Here is a 20,272-nt window from a genome sequence, read left to right on the forward strand (position 1 = left end):
ATGCTCGCGCTCTCCCATTCTTTTCACCCTTTTCTGTCGCGCTCCTCGCCTTTTCACCCTCGCTCTACTTTTTTTCCATCCCTCCTCAGGAGCCCATCACTTTTCTCCCTCCACTCACCTTTGTTCGACTCCTCTTACTTTGAGCTTTCTCTCTTCCCTCCTCTGCCTGTGTTTAATATGTTTTTATCAACTATTTTGTTGTGTTTCCTCTCTCCTGTCTTTATTATCATCAGTCAGGTGCTTTGCAATCTGCAACCTTTGAAAATGTTGGCTATATTTAGAGGCGTGGCTGAACAGCTTGAGGAATATATCTCATTTGGGGTTTTCTGAGCAATATTGCACTTGTGATTATAATCTCGAGGCCTGTTTTAGTTGTTTGCTGGTTGTTACAGGAAGTATCATTTATCAAGTATAACCACAAACTTACTTCTTTAAGGATAGAAATACACATGCAGTTTCTTCTCGAGATGCTCTTCTATTCTAGCACACAAGCTGATAATGACCAAACCTTTGGTAGGCTAATGATACAGTGGTTAGCTCTGCACTTTAGCTGATTGAGCGAATGTTTACTGCACAGGCTGACAAAAACTGTTTCTAGTTAATGTAATAAGATTTAAAGATGATAAGATGTGCCAAAGTTTAACTGGAAGATAACTACTGCTCACCTTCCATCAAATGTCTCTCCAGCCTCTAAAGTACCAAGCTAACTGCTAACTACCTGTCTGGGAAATTGCACGGTGTGATTGGCTAGATTTAATTTTTTTGAAAAGCAAAAATACTTTCTAGATTTCTAACCATCCACCAGAATGAGTTCTTTATTTCTTGTGGAATCCATACTTGGCCAAGCTTAGATAGCACAGGTGACCCCCCTAGCTCAATGATGCAGCTGTCAGCTCAATTACATCAGATTCACAGATTGATAAGACAAGCTGCTTCAGTTTTCAAGGTATTAAGTTTATAACAGTGATATGATACAAGTTTAACTTGAACAATTTGTGTACTGCTTGCTATTTGCCAGCTAACTACTAAGTGCCAATCTGAAAAGTGCATGTTTGTGTCTGTCTTTTCATTTGGAACACCTTCCATTATTAAGGACCCAAACAAAACTACCTGAGCAAATACTGTTTCATTTTTTTTTTTGTTTAACCAACTAACCAAATTAATTTTGATTAGCTACATCGCTGCTTGCCACAGTTGCAATTATAGGCAGCACAATTTTAAACTACCAAATACTGTGTAACACTTAAAAAAAACATGCACAGGGTAATAAGATCATTTGGCACATGGGATTTGAAAATTAAACTCTCTCAAATCATGATTGAAATGTAAAAGGAAGAAATTGCTCAGCTCTATTAATGGCATTGCTCATTTTTAAATGCCTTATTAGTTCATTGATAATCATTGATAGTTATTTTTAACCTTGAAATGACGCCATATCTGTGTTACCAATCATATATTTTTATATATGTTTTTTTATATTTTTGAGTTGTAATAATTAATTTTCTGTTTTCTATTTCGTATTCTGTCCATTTGCAGTTTAAGAGGATTATGTCATTGTTTCTCACTTTTCAATTAGCCTTTAATTCAATTCCAGGCAGAATTAATTGTACTTTTGGTTTAAAAATAATTAAATTCTTATTGTTTAACGAGCTATTAATTTTCAGCACTTCCCATAAGGTGTGTCTATTATCAAACTGGCTTTTTTTTTCCTGCTTTATCTCAAATTTATTCCAGGTAGCATTCATATATCTCTCTGAAACATGCAGACACCCCGACAGTGCTCTTCCTTCCTTCCTTCCTTTGCCTCTCACCTCATACATCCTTATTTTTCCATTCTTCTCCTCCTCTGTCTCTCCTCCCTTTGACTCTCCCGCCATCCCTTTTTCTCCCCCCCTCCGTTCCACCCAGAGCAATTCCATCTCTCTCCTATCAAACAAAGGGAGCTAATGACATGCTGACACCGAGCCCGATGATTGAATTCATTAAGCGTGCACAATAATTGCCAGGCGTGAGCGTGCACGCACCCATCTATTCAGAGGACAGCTGTCAAATAACAAGCAAGAGAGAATAGCTTTTTATTGTTGAGCTGGAAGAGAGAGGGAGAATGAATATAGAGAGAGTGAGAGAAGCACCTGTTGTGGAGGGGAAGAGAGAGGGAGAGAGCACTCAGCATGTCAATTAGGCTGCTGTGTTCATGCAGGGTTACTGGGAAGTTTACTGCCTGTTTGACGCACTTGGCATCTTGATCCAGGTGCATGGCGTGTCGAATTTGTTGTTTGTGTAGTATGCAAGCTTCTGCCTGAATCACTTTGGGCTGAGGGCATTTTTTTGGGATTAGTGCTTTCTCTTGTTCAGATAAATTTGGTTTTACTTTGTTGAGGGCTTAAATACATTCAGGACTTGGGGTCTGATATCAAAACTATGACTGTCAGGGTTAACGTTAGGCATGTAATCCTCAAAGATGTTTGTTTGCCCTCTTGGGATAAAAACTATAGTACATTTACTTTAAAAATACATTTTTCATTGAATGAACCACCTCTTTAGCATTTTGAATTCAACTATAATCCATATGTTTGTTCCTATTTGGAGTTTGTGTTTCATTTAAGCATTACAGTATAGTACTGGTCCAAAATCAGAGAGTAGTCATGAATTATTTAGGCTAGCACAAAAAGAGAAAAAAATAGAAAATAAAAAAAAATAAACTTGATTTGTGATCATTTTCATGGATGTTGCTACAAGAACATGAGATGTGATTTAGAATTTTTATAGGCTTTAGAATATTTAAATTTAGCTTTGTGCTTTTGCTGTTCTTACTTTCTTCGGCTGTCGTTATTTCAAATGGGTTGATTGTATTAATGCTTTCCAAATAATTTTCAGTTGAAACATCAGATATGTGTAACGTTAATCACAGCGCGTGCTCAAAACTATCATGTAAGCAGCAGAAATGCGTTGATAGATGTACCAAAGTGGAATGAGACCAATGCTCATGAAGCAACAAGTTTGTGTTCTCGGCTAAATGAAACACTCGCACGTACAGGATGTTGTGTCCCTGCGGCTGCTTCAGTAAAAGCTCTCTGCATTTGTTTTGCTTCACGCCTTTCTTTCTTCCCCGTGGCTTGAAAGCTTTTACTGTACACAGCACACATATTTACACATATATATACAGTTAGCCAAGAATGTGGTCATTATGGTAGCTCACTTCCTTTTGATTTGCACGGTGTGGGAAATTCCTAATGCATTATTGCAAAGATTACCACTACTAATGCATCCAGCGTTATATTATTTCTCATTGGCGCGGCTGTCTGCACTGAGCTTGAAATCTTTCTATGTGGGAGACGGGGCTACAATGTTGCTGCAAGATTTTAGAAGTTGGGATTAAAGCTACCCTCCGGGCGATGCATCAGGCACAAACATGCAAGACTGTATCTGTTTCATATATAGATTAAAAACCTCACATATTAATACATTATTTTTTCACCTCGCCTCTAATTCACCAGCACTGAAAACTGAAGCCAAAAACACGTCACATCCTGATTCTGATAAAATCTCTCTCTAATTTGAGGCTGAGGGAACTCCTTTAAGTTTTAAAGAACCACCTGCATGTTTCAGTATTGTGCTGCCTTGATTAGAGAAGAAAAGTCCCTGTCTGCTCATATTAAGTACCTGATTTAACAGTTACGAGCGCTGGTCTGTTTAACTCTAATATATCTGATGTAGCTAATGAGCTTGCACTGTGATTTACCTCCCTGCTATCTGCCCAGCCGCAATTTATATGCAAGTACTTTTCATTAACCTCAAGTGGCCAAATGAATGTCCTTTTAACTTTGGCCCTTTTACTAACCCACAGGTGCACAATAAAAGCATGGCACGGCTGAAGGGTCTTTAATGTTGCTGCTTTGGGCTGGAATAAATGCATAAATATTTTTGCTTTGTGTAACTGAATGTGTTTTATCAGTATAAAGGCATTTACTGTAACTATTAATGTAAACTATGTCTCTAATGACTATGTAGGTGTAGGTCTTGTGTTGTTGCTGGTTGGGTTACTAATTATGGTATTTTTGGGTTATTTTATTATTATCATAATAGAGTGTTTTATTTGTGTTGTAAAATGTTTGGAGGTCTAGAATCTAAATCTCTTTCTTTGTCTTTGTTTGTTCCCCCTCTTACAGAAGAATGAGGAGGACGAGTTGGTCCTGACTCCAGATGGGACCAGGGAGTTCCTGACCTTCGAGATCCCCCTCAGTGACTCAGGTTCAGCCGGGCTGGGCGTCAGCGTCAAAGGTAACCGCTCCAAGGAGAACCACGCTGACCTGGGCATCTTCGTCAAATCGATCATTAATGGAGGGGCGGCCTGCAAGGTAGGGTACCTTCTGCTATAATTAACAAAGAGTGTGAGTGGAAATGTAAGAGAGAGGTTTGAAAGTGTCCCATCTCTTATTTTTAGATGGTCACTGGATTATATACTGTACCAGGAATCCATGTTTCACATGATTTAGTGAATAGTTTCTATTTGTAGATATCCTTTTCTTAAAGAGTTGCACTCATTTCCACTCTTTTTGAGATAATACACTTTAGTTTAGTTAAATTTTTTTGTTTGATTTTGTTTATTTGTGCAGCCACGATTAGCGTATCTATACAACAGCAGAAGTAGAAGTTTTGATAGAAGACCCGATGCTTATCTCTTTTTAACCTCATGTCCTTCCCTTTATACTAAACTTTTACCTGCTCTAGATAAACTCTAGACCCTTACATACTGACTCCAGGTCAGTTTGACCTGCACACAGAGACACATACGCCTAAAAGGTCACAGAAGAAGAAATATAACTTTCTAATATCTGCAGAGTCTGTTACAAAGTGTCAGAATAAAAGAAAGATGTCATGCAACAAATGAGGTACATTATTAGACTGAGTTTTATACCTTGTGATCACTTGTTTTAAATCCCTCCATGTGCCCTTGGCAGGGAAATGGAAGTAAAAATGACTTTTCTCTTGCTCAGCGACTACGGAGAAAAGCTTCATCTGTGATAAAATCTATTAATGCAAAGTGCTCTATTTTCTGTTGCCGTCTGTAGTGCTGTGCTCCACTCAATTTCAATAGTCTTTCAGCTTGATTGTTTTTCATACAAACAAGCTTGTGGTGACAGAACATAATAATGGACTTGAAAGCACACTTCTCTGCTAGAGATTAGATCATGACTAGAAACGGGATACACTCTGTGAGTGAGACTGTTAGTCTGATTAGATAAAGCCTGTAAGTTGGAGACAAGACTGCTTTTTATTTATCACACAGCAAGTTTTGTTTGCTTGTTGCCTTTCCTGTACTCTTAAGAGTTTAAACACCACAAAAGATAAACTTCTTGTCCACCAACAGGACGGGCGCCTTCGAGTCAACGACCAGTTGATCGCTGTCAATGGAGAGTCGCTGCTGGGCAAAACTAACCAGGACGCGATGGAGACGCTACGCAAGTCCATGTCAACGGAGGGCAACAAACGTGGGATGATCCAGCTCATTGTGGCCAGACGAGTGTCCAAAAGAAATGAGGTACGGAACAAGAGGAAATACAAACTGCTGTAAGACAGTGGTGTGTGGTGTTTTCAGTCTACTAAGGACAACATTTTGAATAGATGTCTGACGAGGATTAAATTGGCCGTAAATATCCAAATACTATGAAATCTGTATTACGTTATTAGTCAGATTAATACAGCACTCAAAACACACACACACACACACAAAAGCTACTGGTGTAAGGTAGTATGATCAAATACGGTCTTAATTTTGAATGAAGGCAGTATGGAAATATTGCTGCACTTCACATAATGATTCATTCTTTTATTTACTCTGCACATACGACCTTTCGCAGCAGCACTCAGCTTCACACTTGAGTTTCACACGCTCACACCTCAGTACAGTATGGTTGACTGTTGACCTCTGAATTATTCTACTGGAAAAACAGGGGGCCAAACAACCCCGCTCAAGGACATGTCAAAAATTTTTATTGAGTGAATGGGGGATTGCTCTCATTCTCAATTACTGCTCAGGTTTTTCTCTAGCAGCTGATCTGGGATTTGAACCAGATTACAGATTGCAGCTTGGTTTTTTACCATCAACATATTTTATTTAATGACCTCCATCAGTTGATTAAGATTCTGGTTTGTTCATGATCCTATTTAAAGGGTAAGTGGTTGTTTGAGTTGCTTATTCATAGACAGTGTATGACCTACAGTAGAACACCCCCCATTTGGAGAAGTAGACAGGATTACTGGCACGGATGCTAAACCATCTACTGCTGTGGACGGGGGCGGCAGCAACGTGTATTTTAGCTACCTAAAAGAAAAAAGCACACTTTGGTTTAAGTGCACACTATATTTAGAATATTTTCAACACTTTACCTTGCTGTCAGACAGCCCTTTTGTTTGGCACTACATTTTCTCAACAGTAGAACTTTTTATTCCTACGCACACTGCTGCAACTTTGACCCAAACAGCTCATCTGTGTGGTATGTAGGGAAATACAGAAGTTATATGGTTGAAAAAAAAAAATAAATAATGCAACGTGTACTCTTTTTAGGCGGCTAAAATATGTTTTTCCTTCTGCCCCCTGTCACCGGCAGTACATTGTTAAGCTTCCGTGCCCGTACTCCTGCCAACTTATCTAAACTGGGGGCGTGCTGATGCCATCTACTGTAGGTAATACACTGACAACAGATAACTACCTCATACAGCCCCACTTAAAAAATCAGAACTAACCCTTTAAGATCAAAGCGGACGTAATAATAACTTCCGGCAGTTTTCCTGATTAAAATAACTCATGTGACACTGTCTTAAATGAAGACACTTGTGTGGACATGGAGTCATTAGGCCACTTCTTCAATAAAACCCTTTCTGTGATAAATGTGCAACACAACCCAAAGCAAACCGCTGGGAAATACCCTCATGAGCAGCAATGAATCGTTTTATGAAATAAAAGTAAGTAGCTAGGTCAATGTAGTTCACCAACCACTCACCTCCCTTGAGGCAGCTGGAGATTTTTTTTCCTCTTTCTTTTTCTTTAAAAAAAAAAAAAAAAAGAACATGGCTGTGAATGGAGCTACACAACTTTTTTTCTTCCCCTCAATGTCATGTTTTTACATTCTCTGTACACCTTGGCCTGTCGCCTGCTTGAAAGCTGAGGCTTAGCCTGGGTGCACGACTGCAGCGTGTCTGTCTAGGCGCGTGCATGTCTGTGTGCATGTGTACGCCTCTGGCACTGCCTGGCTTCCCTGCTCTCCTTTTCCAACCTGGTGTGTCAAAGTTTTGATTTCCCCTCGGTCCGTCTGGTAATTGAAAGCAGAGGCTAAGCCTGGAGGTGTGTTTTGTGTTTGTGTGTCTCTGTGTGTACATGCACACGTCTTTGTCGTATGTGCGTGCGGATCAGTGTGTAGTTTGTGCTCTTGTACATCGTGCTTATTTATGCATGTATGCATTTATTTTCAAGGATCTTTCTGTGTGTTCCTTTGCAAACAGATACCCTGTGTGTGTGTGTGTGTGTGTGTGTGTGTGTGTGTGTGTGTGTGTGTGTGTGTGTGTGTGTGTGTGTGTGTGTGTGTGTGTGTGTGTGTGTGTGTGTGTGTGTGTGTGTGTGTGTGTGTGTGTGTGTGTGTGTGTGTGTAGTGCGGCCATGTCAAGGCAGTGAGACTTCACAGACAGCATGGTAGATGAATAAGATTTGAGCAGTGGGAGTCTCGTCAATCTCTGCTTCACATGCAGAGCTGGAGGCATGGCCTGAGGCTGTCTAAGTGTCTGGCTATTTATAAGAAATAGTGCCTAAGCCACTCAGAGATGAGGAAAACAACAATTTAATACACTCATCCTCAAAGAGACTGCTCAGAGCTGATTTAGAAAGACCCTATAGAATCACTATAGATTGTTAATAACTTAGTGCCAGCTTGTCCATCAAATATAATTTCTGTGGGATGAAAGCTGTGGCTCATTTTGAACCATTGTCCCACACACCCACACTGACATATGGAATCAAATAATCCTGTATTTACTTTCATCCCCATGTCTCCATCCCCTGACACCCAATCTCAAATCAATCTCGAATGTTTGCTGTTGCATAAATCACAAACCCAACTGCTCCCGTTCCTGCCTCCATCCCAGTAGAAACACAGTGAACCCAGAGCAGCTGACATCCTCATCACTGTTGGCACCCGATGGGATCGAGACCTTCCCAGAGCCCAATTATCAACCTGAATATGCAATGAGCTGCCGTGTGATTTGTCGATGCGCCTTCGGTATGGCAAATCCCCTCGGCTATTACTGAAGCGTTTCACCTCAGCCCCTCAGCCGGCCAATTCATTAACTATCTCATTTAAAGTCAAGAGCAGCTGCATGCCAACAGCCACAGCACCATATGGCGACCTTAAAAAAATTAGTTTGTTCTCGTGGAAGATTTGTTTTATCTGCGTGTAGGTTTGATTGGTTCTGTTAACTAAAGTGAAAATGCATGTTTTTTTTTCACCTGCACTTGATGAAATCCTATTAAATCTGAACCATAACTTTATATGGTATCAGATTTTTAGATATGATGTTCTGATCCGAAGTTATTGTTAAAGCTATGATTCTCTCCATTAAGGTGTCCCATTCATATTACTGAGGATGCTAGAAGCTGTACTGTTTTCTCACAGTAATTCGTTTACTAAGCACATTTCCTTAAGTGCCGTACTTAAGGAAAGGTAGCAGAGGTACTTGTGGAGAGGTATTGGAGTATAATTTTACTCATATTTTTATATCATGTAATTTTACTCATATAATTTTACTACACTTTATACTTTAACTCCTCTAAAATCTACAAGGTAATATGTATACTAGTAACCAGCTATGGTGCTGAGCAAGATTTTAAATCCAAAACATATTCAGATCTTCAGGGCCTTGTCTAGTTTTTTTTTTAAATACTGAGTTTTTGAGTTTATATTAACCCCCAGTTCAACCCATCCCCCTAAACTCACAGTCCCTAAATTAGAAGCAACACTGAGGACTTGACCTCTGTGTGGTATGTCCTGAGTGTTGGGTATATTAAGCTATAATATGGTGCTATAGGTTAATCTACCCAACACTAAATAAAGTTAAAAGCAGCAGCTGACTTTGACATTTTAATGCTTTTTTGCACGTAAGTGCAGCACAATCACCGTTTGTTGAAAATGCTCGTGTACTCTTGGTGGTTTGTGGTTTTGCTACTTTTACGTAAGTTATGGATCTTTCACCAGCGAGCAAAGCTAATTTGTTGTGCTTCAGGAAGTAAAAATAAACTTCATCTGGTGATTTACACAAGTAGCTTTCTAGAATCTTAAAGAATCTGTTGGTTATTCCAGCACCTGTACCATTTAGGGAACTGAAAGGATGATTGGGCAAAGACCTTTTGCCAAAATCGAATCGCAACCTAGCTAGTCATGGTCATCGATCCAGGTAATTTAGTTCCAGTATTAACTCGAGTGTGATCGTGTTATCGCCCGTTATGTTATGCTGGTGATGATATTTATCTTCATGGCAAGTGCTGTCATCACCTTGAGCAGTAGATGCAGAAACCATTGCAAATCAATACAGTCAACTATCCAATGGACAAGCAGTGAGGGCGAAGACATGTACACACACAACTTCTCAGGCCGTGCAAGTGTGTTTATGGGTGACAAGGCAAGCAAATGGTCTATTTGTCCAGCAAACAAGAGAGTGTCATCATGGGTCCTGAGGGAAATGTCAAGGTGCTCGCAAGCTAACTATCCCCTGCAGGGGGGAACACTTGCTCACTAACAGCCTGTGTCTTAACAGTCTATTGGAAATCCATGCTCATTTATCCTGGTTATCACACTGCTAGCATTAGCATGGGTAGCCACCCTTGTGCCCATCTATTACTGTTTAGGAAATGTTAGCATGGCAAGTTCTCTTCTGCCTCATTCTCTGACTTTTATTCATTATTAGCGGGACTCTACTTCTTTTTAGCTCGTGTTTGTGTTGGTCCAGTTTGGAATGTGCTGTGGCCCAAACACCTATGCTTTCCCAAAGCGCTTTACAAATGCTTCATCTGGTTGAAACAGATAATAAAAGTTAGCCAGTTCGATAACTGTTGCATTATCCACAAGACTCCACACAGAGCCCAGAGCATGGTATAAAATCTCCAAAGGTTTTCGAGCGTTATCAGAGAGAATAAACAGCCAAAACAGGAATGAACCTTTTTTATAATAAACACAATAAGTAATCTAATATCACCTCCCTCCTCGTTCAGGAGCCACCAGGGAGCCCGCTGGGACCTCAGCAGACTATGAACACCTCTCTGGACGACCACGAGCGCCGAATCTCCCACTCCTTGTATGGTGGCCTGGAGGGCCTTGATGACAACTTGATGCCACGCCAAGGCATGATACCACGAACAATAGGTAAGACTGACATAAGCACATTCTTAGGTCGATCTCAGTCTGATGCCGTGTTATTTCCTTATGTTAAGGCTGGTGCTGCTGAGTATTATGTGGTGAATATCAATTCTAAACAATTACATACATTGTAAAAATAGTTAGTATTGCAGACTTTTGAAAAGCAGAAAAATAAGACTGTTGTGCAGCATTTACGTTTCCCTTCGGTTAGGGTGTGTCGTCTTGGTAGACTGGTCTAACCTGTCGGGTTTTGTTGACACAGAATATGGGATAATTGTGTCATCTGGTCTGAGATTCTGTTGAGACTCAGTGGTTTTTAAAGTCTCGGAAAATGTCAGGGAGAGAGACAGAGATGGAAAAATGCTCCCCAGGCAATTTGTTGCTGCAGACGCCCTGCTAGTGATTGATTATTTTTTTGTAGGTGTTTGTTTTTTTGTGTTGGTTTGCATGCTTATCAGTCTCTTTGTAAATGACCTATCTGTCATTGCTCAAACCAGCTCTGAGTTGGTTTGGAGGTGAGTGTGTGTGTGTGTGTGTGTGTGTGTGTGTGAGAGTTGAACTCAGTTAAAAACATTAGCAAGCACATTTGTATCCATATGTGAGCGCTCTGCATGCAGCTGTACAGGATTGCATGTGTGCAGCACTTGAGTGATTGATGGACAGGTGGTGAAGTTGGCGAATGTCAAAGAAAGACTTCTGTGCACCAGATGGTGTAACAGCTCAGCTCTCCTGTGTTAAATTCAAGAAAGTACAAAATGGCCCAGCTATCTTCTGTCTTCTACAGTTGTTTCTTTGCTTTGCGGTTTTGCAAAACACTGACAGAATGTGATTTAAGGGACACAAAAACACTTCGGCAGCTGAATTATTGCAAGTCATTCCAGAAAAGAATATTGACAAAATACCTTAAATGTAAATTAAGCAGAGAAAGAGTTTGAACAGTTGGTACATAAATAATCTTTACCTCATTAATCAATGAAACATAATGTGAAAGTGTGAACTCTGTTTTTTTTTTCATGCAAATTGGGTGACTTTGACACTATTGCTAGTGTAAACAAAAACGGTGTGACTTAGAACTGACAGAAGAAGTGTTAATAAGTGAAGTTCCAGGAGGCTGCCACAGTGGTTGAGTTCATTCATGCTTAACGAACAGCGCGGGCCCATAATGAGCGTTCAGGGTACAGAGTGAAAGCACGAGACAGACATGCAGGAGAGACAGCCGTTGTCTGCTCAACAGTGGCAAACAAGATCATTGTCACCAAGCCGGCCAGATGTCTGCATATCATTGCTATAAAGTCAGTTAATATATGAAATCACTAATTCAATGTTAATTCAGAAAAATGTTCTCCAAGTTCGTGTAAAAGACAGAAAAGTCCAATGTAATCCTCGCTGTAGTAGTCTGGAGTATACCAATGCAGAGTGGGTCATCAATACCAGTTGCAACTTGTTGAAGGAGATTATAAGAAGATTATAAGAAACAGGGAGGGGAAGGAATGAAGCAAATGCTTAAGGGTGGAAGGTAACATGGTAGATTGGTTTATAGTTGAGATGGACAAAGATTGGTAGATCCGCTGACTGAGGAGTGATGACGTGAAGGACTGCAGTTTTAAAGAGCAAAACATGAAGGAAGACAAATATGATAGATTAAATGAGAAGTTGTTATTGGTTTTTGCCCCTCTGGCCCCAATCTGTGCTTAAAAAGAATTAAATGATGTTCAAAAATGTGGAGCAATATTCGACCATCAACCCTCACAAGACAGGAGGGATTAAACAAACGATGGCAATGCCGGACCTCACGTCATTGATGTCGCAGTGTTTGGTGACATCCACTCCTCATCCTCTGAAGATTAAAAAAAAACAAAAAAAAAACAGTATGCGTTCCCCCCTGACTCATCAAATAGCAGCACCTTCTGCTTTTTGATCCCCTGTAACGTATGAATTTTGTGTTTTCGCTGAAAACTGGCCGGGCTAAGCAGGGAAACTAAGATGTCAGGGTGGCTGGAGAGGCCCGTTTCTTCTAATATTTCACCTAACCTCAACAAGATGGGACACCAGATGTAAGAACGCTCTGAGGTTGGCCTGTGGAGGGATGTGCACCAGATCATTGCCAACCATCACAGACACATGACACATTTCACTGCTTATTAAACACTTAATCAGCCCAGTGGAGATGTTTTTTTTTTTTTTCCTGATCTCCTAATGGGCAATATCAACCTCACATTTGTCATGTAAAATATTTTAGATCTTCTTCCTTCATGTGGTTTCTAAATTACTTCAAAGTTGGTAATCAAACTTAAGAATTTTGGTCAATTTTTCCATGCGCATTGTTTGCCCTTGGAGATATCATAGCAGCATATTTTCCTAGGACATCACTCTGCGGTTTTGTGTCAAAGTGAGATTGGAGAGGTAGGGGAGGGATTAAAGCTTTATATGAACCGTTGTTTAATTTGCCACTGTGGGGTAAGCACAGAGGATAAAGGCTAGCAGGCTTGGGGTTTAAGCTGGTTGACTCTGCTTGATTCCATTCCCACATCCCCCTTCAGTCAACTTTGTATATGCGTTTTTTATATTATCATTATGAAAATCATAGTTCCCCCAGTTGAAGATTGAGATACCTACACATGTTAATTTGCTCATATGAAGACAGAACTCTCCTCTGGATTTGTAAAGTGAATTACTCTTTGCCAGATTTTTATATGAAACATTATCACATGTTATTTTGAGGTTATAATAAAGAATCAATTCAGTTAACCACTTGATCCCTCGTGTCCCCAAATGAATTTATCATCTAAGTGACTTCATAGTTTTGTTTTTTTTTAGCAGAATTTCCTTTAATTCACCACTGTTCATCATGTATTATGACAACTTTACATTGTGTCTAGCATTTAATGGGTCGTTTAACATCAATGACCCGAATGGAAAAAAAAAAAAAAAGGAGTTTTTCACTGGAACGATTTATTCAGTGGAAAGTAATTCAGAAGAAATCTGTTGACAGTATGTTCCTTGGGTTCACCCAGAGGTGTTACTGCTGAATGTTTTAAAATGTTGTTTTTCCATACAGTGAGCACCATAATTAAAAATGTATTGACTGTCATTGTATTGTGATGAAGGCAGAACTCAGAGACGGATACCTCAGCTTGGCTGGATAGCACTAGAGGGAGTAACAAAAGGGCTTTTTTTTTTCTTTTATGTCATTTGGGTGATAAACTTTGACCAATGTTTGAGGCAGTTTTGTTCATATACCTTAATATCACAAATCACTAATTTGTCTCAAGGAGCTCCCCAGATTCAGATAAGCAAACTCCTCCACAAAACCTTTAACACGGCCAAAAATGGAAGAGCAACAGAGGAGGGGACGGACAGACATGCAATAGATGTCATGGTTACAGAATCGGACAGTGTGAAAGTACACCATGGGCATGGAGGATGACAAAATCATAGATCAAGTTTATGATGGCAGACCGACCAGCTGAGGGGTCTGTAACTTTTAACATGTGTGGTCTCAAGTTGAAATTATTGTAGGAGAATGCACAAGCTAATTTATTGCTGCCACATGTAGTACATTCCCTCGAATTAACACAAATGCTGTGATTCACAAACAATAAAGCCTTGTGTCATGACTATTATAAATACTGTGGAATAGCTCTGGAAAAGCAGACGCCCGACTCTCAGCTGCTGCAGTGCTGCTGCTCAGGAGCCAACAGCAGAAGACTGTAGATGCACTTGGCAGCTCCCAGATGTGAACGTGTGTGAATACAAACCAGAGCTTTGCGTGCTCAGCAAACCTCCCTTGAATAAATAAAATGGTGTGTGTGTGTGAGTGCTGGGGGGTCTTTCACAGTTGCTTGGAATAATTCTGTTCTCCCATCGTCAGAGTGCCACAAAGCATAAATCATGCATTAGGCTTTCTTAGAAGACAACATCATTCCCATTCAGAACATATCAGCTTGTGTTTTGGCCCGTGCACTGTCTTAGATCACTCGCTGGCCTCCTGCACTCTGAAGATGCCAGGGATAAGAGAGAGTCTTAATTATTCCTTCAGGCCAGTAGCTTTCAAGGCCCAGCACCCCTGGCAATAACCTCCTTGCTAATTATGCAAATAGAGCGAGACAAGACAAAATGAAAAGAGGAAAGAAAAAAAAAAAAAAAAAAACCTCCAGCATGTCTTTCACCCCATGTTATTCTCACCTCTTGCTATCTCCATTTTCATCGACAAAATAATTTCAAGCCCTGTCTTTCCTGCTCACCATTGCATCTAACCCCTTTGCCCCCAAGTATTCAGTAGTTTTGCACGAAAAGCATTTGATAGTAATAACAGCCCTAGCTGGAGAATCTCAAATGAAATGCCACCTATTGTTCCGCTGCAGCTCAGTCAGAAATTATTACAGCCACTGAGAAAGATAATGTGTGTTTATTGGTTTGATTCTCAGGTGATGGGTGTGCACTCCGTCCGCATGGCAGTGCTATTGTTGCTGGCGGATGGCTGCCCTCGGGTGCTGGCACTAAAACAAAGAGGCTTTTTTCTCCTTTTACCAGGCTAGTGAGTTGACAGATTCATTGGTTTTCTACTCAGTAGCTGCCAGTTGATTGTACTGCAGTGATTCAAACTGTGACATTGATGGGATTCTCAGTGTCGTGCATTGGACTGCTTAGGGAAATGGGATTAAGTGCTTCTGTGAGTGCATGTGTGTGCGTACGTGTGTGTGTGTGTGTGGTCTTGGAGAAAGAAGTGGCCATGCTGTGCTAGAGGACTCACCCGGACTCCCAAAATCGCAGTGGATAACAAACACACACAGCGGGGGGGGGCTGAAGTCGCACAAACACACACACACACACACATACTGAAACCAACGTAACACTTGTAGTTAATACAGAAAAGGTCAAACTCTTTTAAGGCCGTCTACCCACACACTTCTGCAGATGCAGTCCAACATGTCCAGTCCGATGTCTGTGTCTTTAGATTAGACTCTCAAATTTTCAGCCTCTGTTGCTGTTTTCCGAAAGAGTGCACGTCAGTAAAAATTATCCTGGTAACTATCCAACAGTGCAATAAATCCTTAAAAACTTTCTGTCCAAGTGAGACACAAGGATCTAATGATCAGAAGTAGTCAGTTTGTTTTGATTTAGGCAGAGCCCACCCAAAAAGGGGTGGTTATTAAACTGTTGAGTTAATCTTAGCACGCTATATTACACAGACTGCGTTAAGCATATTAAGAGGTTGATGGACAGTGGATTTTTAAAGCGATCGTTGTGAGCAAGAAAAAGCTGATAGTCAATTAATTGTGCAAAGCTCCGTGAACACTGGAGTTACATACATAATTTGGCCGGCGTGCTGCAGTTGGCGGCTGTGAATGGATGGCCTGGGAGCCGGGCACTTTGCTGGATGAAGATGTTGAAGGGTAAAACTGCAAATGATGGACATTGTTGCTGGGGCCAGGGGTTAGCAAGCTACATTATCACGGACTGAGCCTCTTTGTCTCCCCATGTAAAACGATGATGTATGTCCCCGTGTGAGCAGTGGAGGCCGTACGTCCACTGGACACTATCGGTGCCAAGTTCCCTGAATAAGGATAGCTTGTAAAGCGTCCTATCAGAGACAGACCTCTAATGTGTTCTACGCTACCTGTGCAAACGTGAATGATGCGAGGATGCAAATGGAAGATTCACAGCAGCAAACCAATACAAGAAGCCAACAAAAACATCATTATTTCAAATTTCAAAATTTCAATTTCAGTTTTCTTAAGCTGTAGCATGGTTTAACAGAAATGTGAAACGAAATGTGCCCTCTGGTGCAAACAAAAAAACTATTAGTTTAAACACTTGGCAGCACACAGCAGATTTCTACAGTCTTTTTCCCAAAGCAGGGTTAAGAGAGTACAAAGAGCATCAATGAGTTAATTTGACTAATAAGGTCACTTTGTAGAGTCTTATTATTTAAGGAAAGGTACAAAGAACAGTGACCAATGACTTTTTAAAATGTCTTTACACACACACACACTCACTTCGTCACGTCAGCCAGTCCCCCCTTTCTTCCTGCATTCAGCTCCTTTTACATCAGGTCATTCACCCACGCTGGCTGGAAGCAGCAGCACCCAGTAGCACATTGATCCCCTTGGTGCTTGGTTATGAGAAACAAACAGCAGGCCTGGCTCAGACCTCCAGGTCTCCGTCTTTAAAGCCCAAACGCTTTCTAAAGACAAACAAACTCCTCCCTGAGCTCAGTACACAAGGCTTTTTATGAAGCATTGAAGCTGCCCTTCTTTTGATGCCGAGGATCCCTCCCACTCCCAATTTCAAAATACAGATTAAAGACAAAGTCATGTGCTGCATATCAATGGGAATTTTTAAGCCTTGCTTTTCAGAGGCAGAGAAAGGGGACTATTTTATTTTTTCGCCTCAGCACAGGGAAGTTTTTATCTTTACTGGTGAGGGCACAGCTTGAATTAATCATAGTGTTTTGACATAGGAACACCATTGTGCCTGCTGCCAAACTCCACTTGGTATAAGCTGATTAGCCAGGAGCAGTTTCACTCTGCTTTAAAACTTCAAAATATGTTTCATGGTTTAAAAAGTTACCCAATATTTTTTTTTTCTTAATTATTTCTTTTTAATTTTGTAAACTTGTTTTCCTTTAGTTGGGCCAGTAAACCGTTACTGCAGTCTCACGCTTGACACAGCAGTTGCCTGTTTGCAAAAATATATTCATTCCTGAGGGTGTTGTGCAGAGAGCTGGGCAACTGACCAGCTTTTTCTAATGTTTGACAAGTGTTTTTATTCTATTTATTATTTGTTTTCTTTTTGTTTTCCATGGAGTTGAAATGAGGGCTGTTTTGTAAGCGTTTAGTCTTATTTTCCAAGAACTTAATAACTAGAGTCAAACCCTGAAGGAATGCTAGCCATTCACTGTTTAGACACCATGGCACTTTAAGGTGGTCACATGTTCACCAAATGGAATGAAATGTTATCCCATTTACGTCGTTTTCGAGCAGCACAGGCAGACTGGTGTGTCAGCGTCACTTGTGCTGACAAAACATTTCAATCTGAAAATGACTCATTTTATGCATGTGTAGATGGCACGTCATTTGACAGCGATTGTGGTCGTTGTGCCGAATAATCAGCAGCTGCGGAGGGATTCATTATTGATACTCATATTTTTGTACACATAATACTGAGCAGTGTTAAGGAGCAAGACATTAATTGAAAATGTACCTTGTAGATACTGCTGAAATGTTTGATATAATTGCTCAGTGGTTTTGATATGCACACGTCTAAAGGGGAAAACCTTGAGCAGAAAAAAGGTTGAACAAATCTGATTCATGTAGGAACATTAAATTAGGAACGTGTTGAACAGCTTGTAACTCAGTTTAACAACATGTTAAAGGATTAGTTCAACATTTTGGGAAATATTCTAATCACCTTCTTGTCAGGAGTGAGATGAATAGTTTGTTACCTCTCTTGTGCCTGTGCAGGAAGACTAGAGCCGGGGCTGGGAGGTGATTAGCTTAGCTTAGCATTAATACTGGAAGCAGAAACAGCTAGCCTCTTGTTAAAAGTAAAAAAGAACATACCTACTGACGCCGATACAGCGTACTGACTAACTTGCGTTATTTAGTTTGTTCAATCAGTACACAAAAAAATAAAAACAGCAATTTGTGGATTTATAGGGAGTTCAGAGCTATTTCTCAGCAAAACAGCAGCCAGAAACAGTGACCTCTTGGAGTCTTGGTGTCACCATGAAGGGTGTAGTTTTTCATCAAGAGATACAAGAGAACCAGGCTAACATAACTGCGCCCAAGTCCAGCTCTGTGTTTAACATACAGGTATGACTGGTATCTATGTTCTCATCTAACTTTTGTAGGATTTAAGTATATTTTCCAAAATGTCAAACTATTCCTTTAAGTATCAGCTTTACAGGAGAGGTGATCATCATCAGGCAAACGTATGATGCAGCTCATTTTGCTCCACTCCGCTCAGTAAATAAGATCTTGTCTCCTCCAGGAAACTATCAGCTCTCACCGACCGTCAACATGCCGCAGGATGACACTGTGATAATCGAGGATGACCGGCCGCCCCTCCTCCCACCTCACCTATCTGACCAGTCCTCGTCCAGCTCCCACGACGATGTCGGCTTCACCGCTGACATGACGCCGCCTTGGGCCAAAGAGCCTCCTTGTCAGAATGACAGGTGAGCAAAACTTAATTTTTTTCCTATGTCAGAGTCTTATGTAGCACCTTTATCTTAAGCTTGTCCCACATCATGTCAACACTTACGCTGAGTCGTTCCTTCAGCTCAGCACTCACTTTGCTTTTGCTACAAATTAGGTCTTAAACTGTTGACAAGCCTAAAATTCCCTGCACAGCAAATACATTATTTTTTTTTTAAAAAAACACCTCACCTTGTAAAACCTTGTCATTTGAACAGTGTGTCTGCTATGATATCTGTTGGTGTGTGTGTGTTTTCCTTGATTGCCCTCTGATTGTAAGCAGCGCTTGTAGGGGCAGCCCTCCTCCATACTGGCCTCTTAGCCTGATGTGAAGGACCCGTGTTCTGATCATTCAGAGATTGTTTGGCATTGGCAGAAGTGATCCACACAATGAATCATTTGTCAGAGTAGTTGACAACTATCTTGTTGCTGACTAATCACTAAATTCGGGATTCGTTTCAGCACTGGTATAGTACTTTCCAGCCTCTTCCATGTACCACAACTTCAGCTTTTCCTCTGTTTATCTTCACAGTGAGGCCAGCTGCAGTAATGGCCGAACTGTTCACCATTGTTCATTTTCGCTGCTCTGAAACTTAAGTGAAAGGCATGAAATTACAATCAGAGCCACAGTGTTGAATGTGTATATTTATGTGTGTTTTTGTCAGTGATGAGAAAGACGAATTGTTCCATGTAAAGTCTTTCTGAGTAACTCTTTTATTTCTCTTTGTGTCTTTCTATTTATGTCTGGGTCATTTTCTCCTTCTCCCTTAATGTCTCTTTCTCTTTCCACAATCTCTTTTTAATTTCTTCATTTATTTCCCCTTTCTTTATTCTTTTCTTCCCCTGATTTCTCTTTTATCTGTTTTTGTTCTTATTTTATTAAACTCTATTCCCCTGTCAACTCCCTATCTCTTCTGTGCTTCTGTCTTTTTCTCTTATATGTATGTTTTTTTTTTGCTTTTTATGTATTTCATTATGTTGGTTTAACTTAATTGTTGTTTTTGTTAGTTTTTTTCTGTTTTCATATTTTATACAGCACACTAGAAATTGTAGTTATCTAGACTGTTCATCTGTTCTTATCTTTCCTTTTAGCGCTTTCTCACAAATTACCCTGTGTGGGATCAATAAAGTCAATCTTATCTAATCTCCTTATCACACCCTTCAACCCTACATACAGCTCCCTGAGTCACGATGAAAATCACCCAGACGCCTCTTTCCAAAGAGAAGGCTTCGGGCGCCAGAGCATGTCCGAAAAACGCACCAAGCAGTTTGGAGATGCTGGTCAGCTTGAGATCATCAAGACACGCAAGTCCAAGAGCATGGATTTAGGTACAACTTTCAAAACCTCCATATTCCTTCCATAATTTGGGTTTTTCATTTGATGTCATGGAGATAAGACATGTTGTCCAAGAGCAGGGACTAATGTGAAAACACGTACCTGCTTTCAGTCACTAGGATTACCCAAGTCTTCCTGGGAACCCAAGTGTTGATTTATTTAGTGCAAATATATATATATAATATATATAATTCAGTCGCTTCTTAGCCCTTTGGTCACATTTGTGGCCCATTTTCCTCAAGATATACCGTTTAATATTAAGCATTTTGTACAGTTCTTCTCCTCAGCCACATTGGTGTGGCATTGGTGGAATGTGATATCAATCATAACTG

At 40.4% G+C, this 20,272-nt stretch overlaps 1 protein-coding gene across 3 annotated transcripts in view; it reads left to right on the forward strand.

Moving 5' to 3' along the window:
• Positions 1-20,272, forward strand: part of pard3ab (par-3 family cell polarity regulator alpha, b) — a 216,593-nt gene that overhangs the window by 122,381 nt on the left and 73,940 nt on the right. For all 3 annotated transcript variants that reach the window (XM_070844549.1, XM_070844550.1, XM_070844551.1), the window contains exons 14-18: positions 4,170-4,358; positions 5,372-5,542; positions 10,259-10,409; positions 18,399-18,585; positions 19,782-19,933. In XM_070844549.1, the coding sequence (XP_070700650.1) occupies positions 4,170-4,358; positions 5,372-5,542; positions 10,259-10,409; positions 18,399-18,585; positions 19,782-19,933 (850 nt within the window). The remainder of the gene's footprint in view (positions 1-4,169; positions 4,359-5,371; positions 5,543-10,258; positions 10,410-18,398; positions 18,586-19,781; positions 19,934-20,272) is intronic.

The sequence above is a fragment of the Pempheris klunzingeri genome, chromosome 15 (assembly GCF_042242105.1).
Source record: "Pempheris klunzingeri isolate RE-2024b chromosome 15, fPemKlu1.hap1, whole genome shotgun sequence".
Lineage (NCBI taxonomy): Eukaryota > Metazoa > Chordata > Actinopteri > Acropomatiformes > Pempheridae > Pempheris > Pempheris klunzingeri.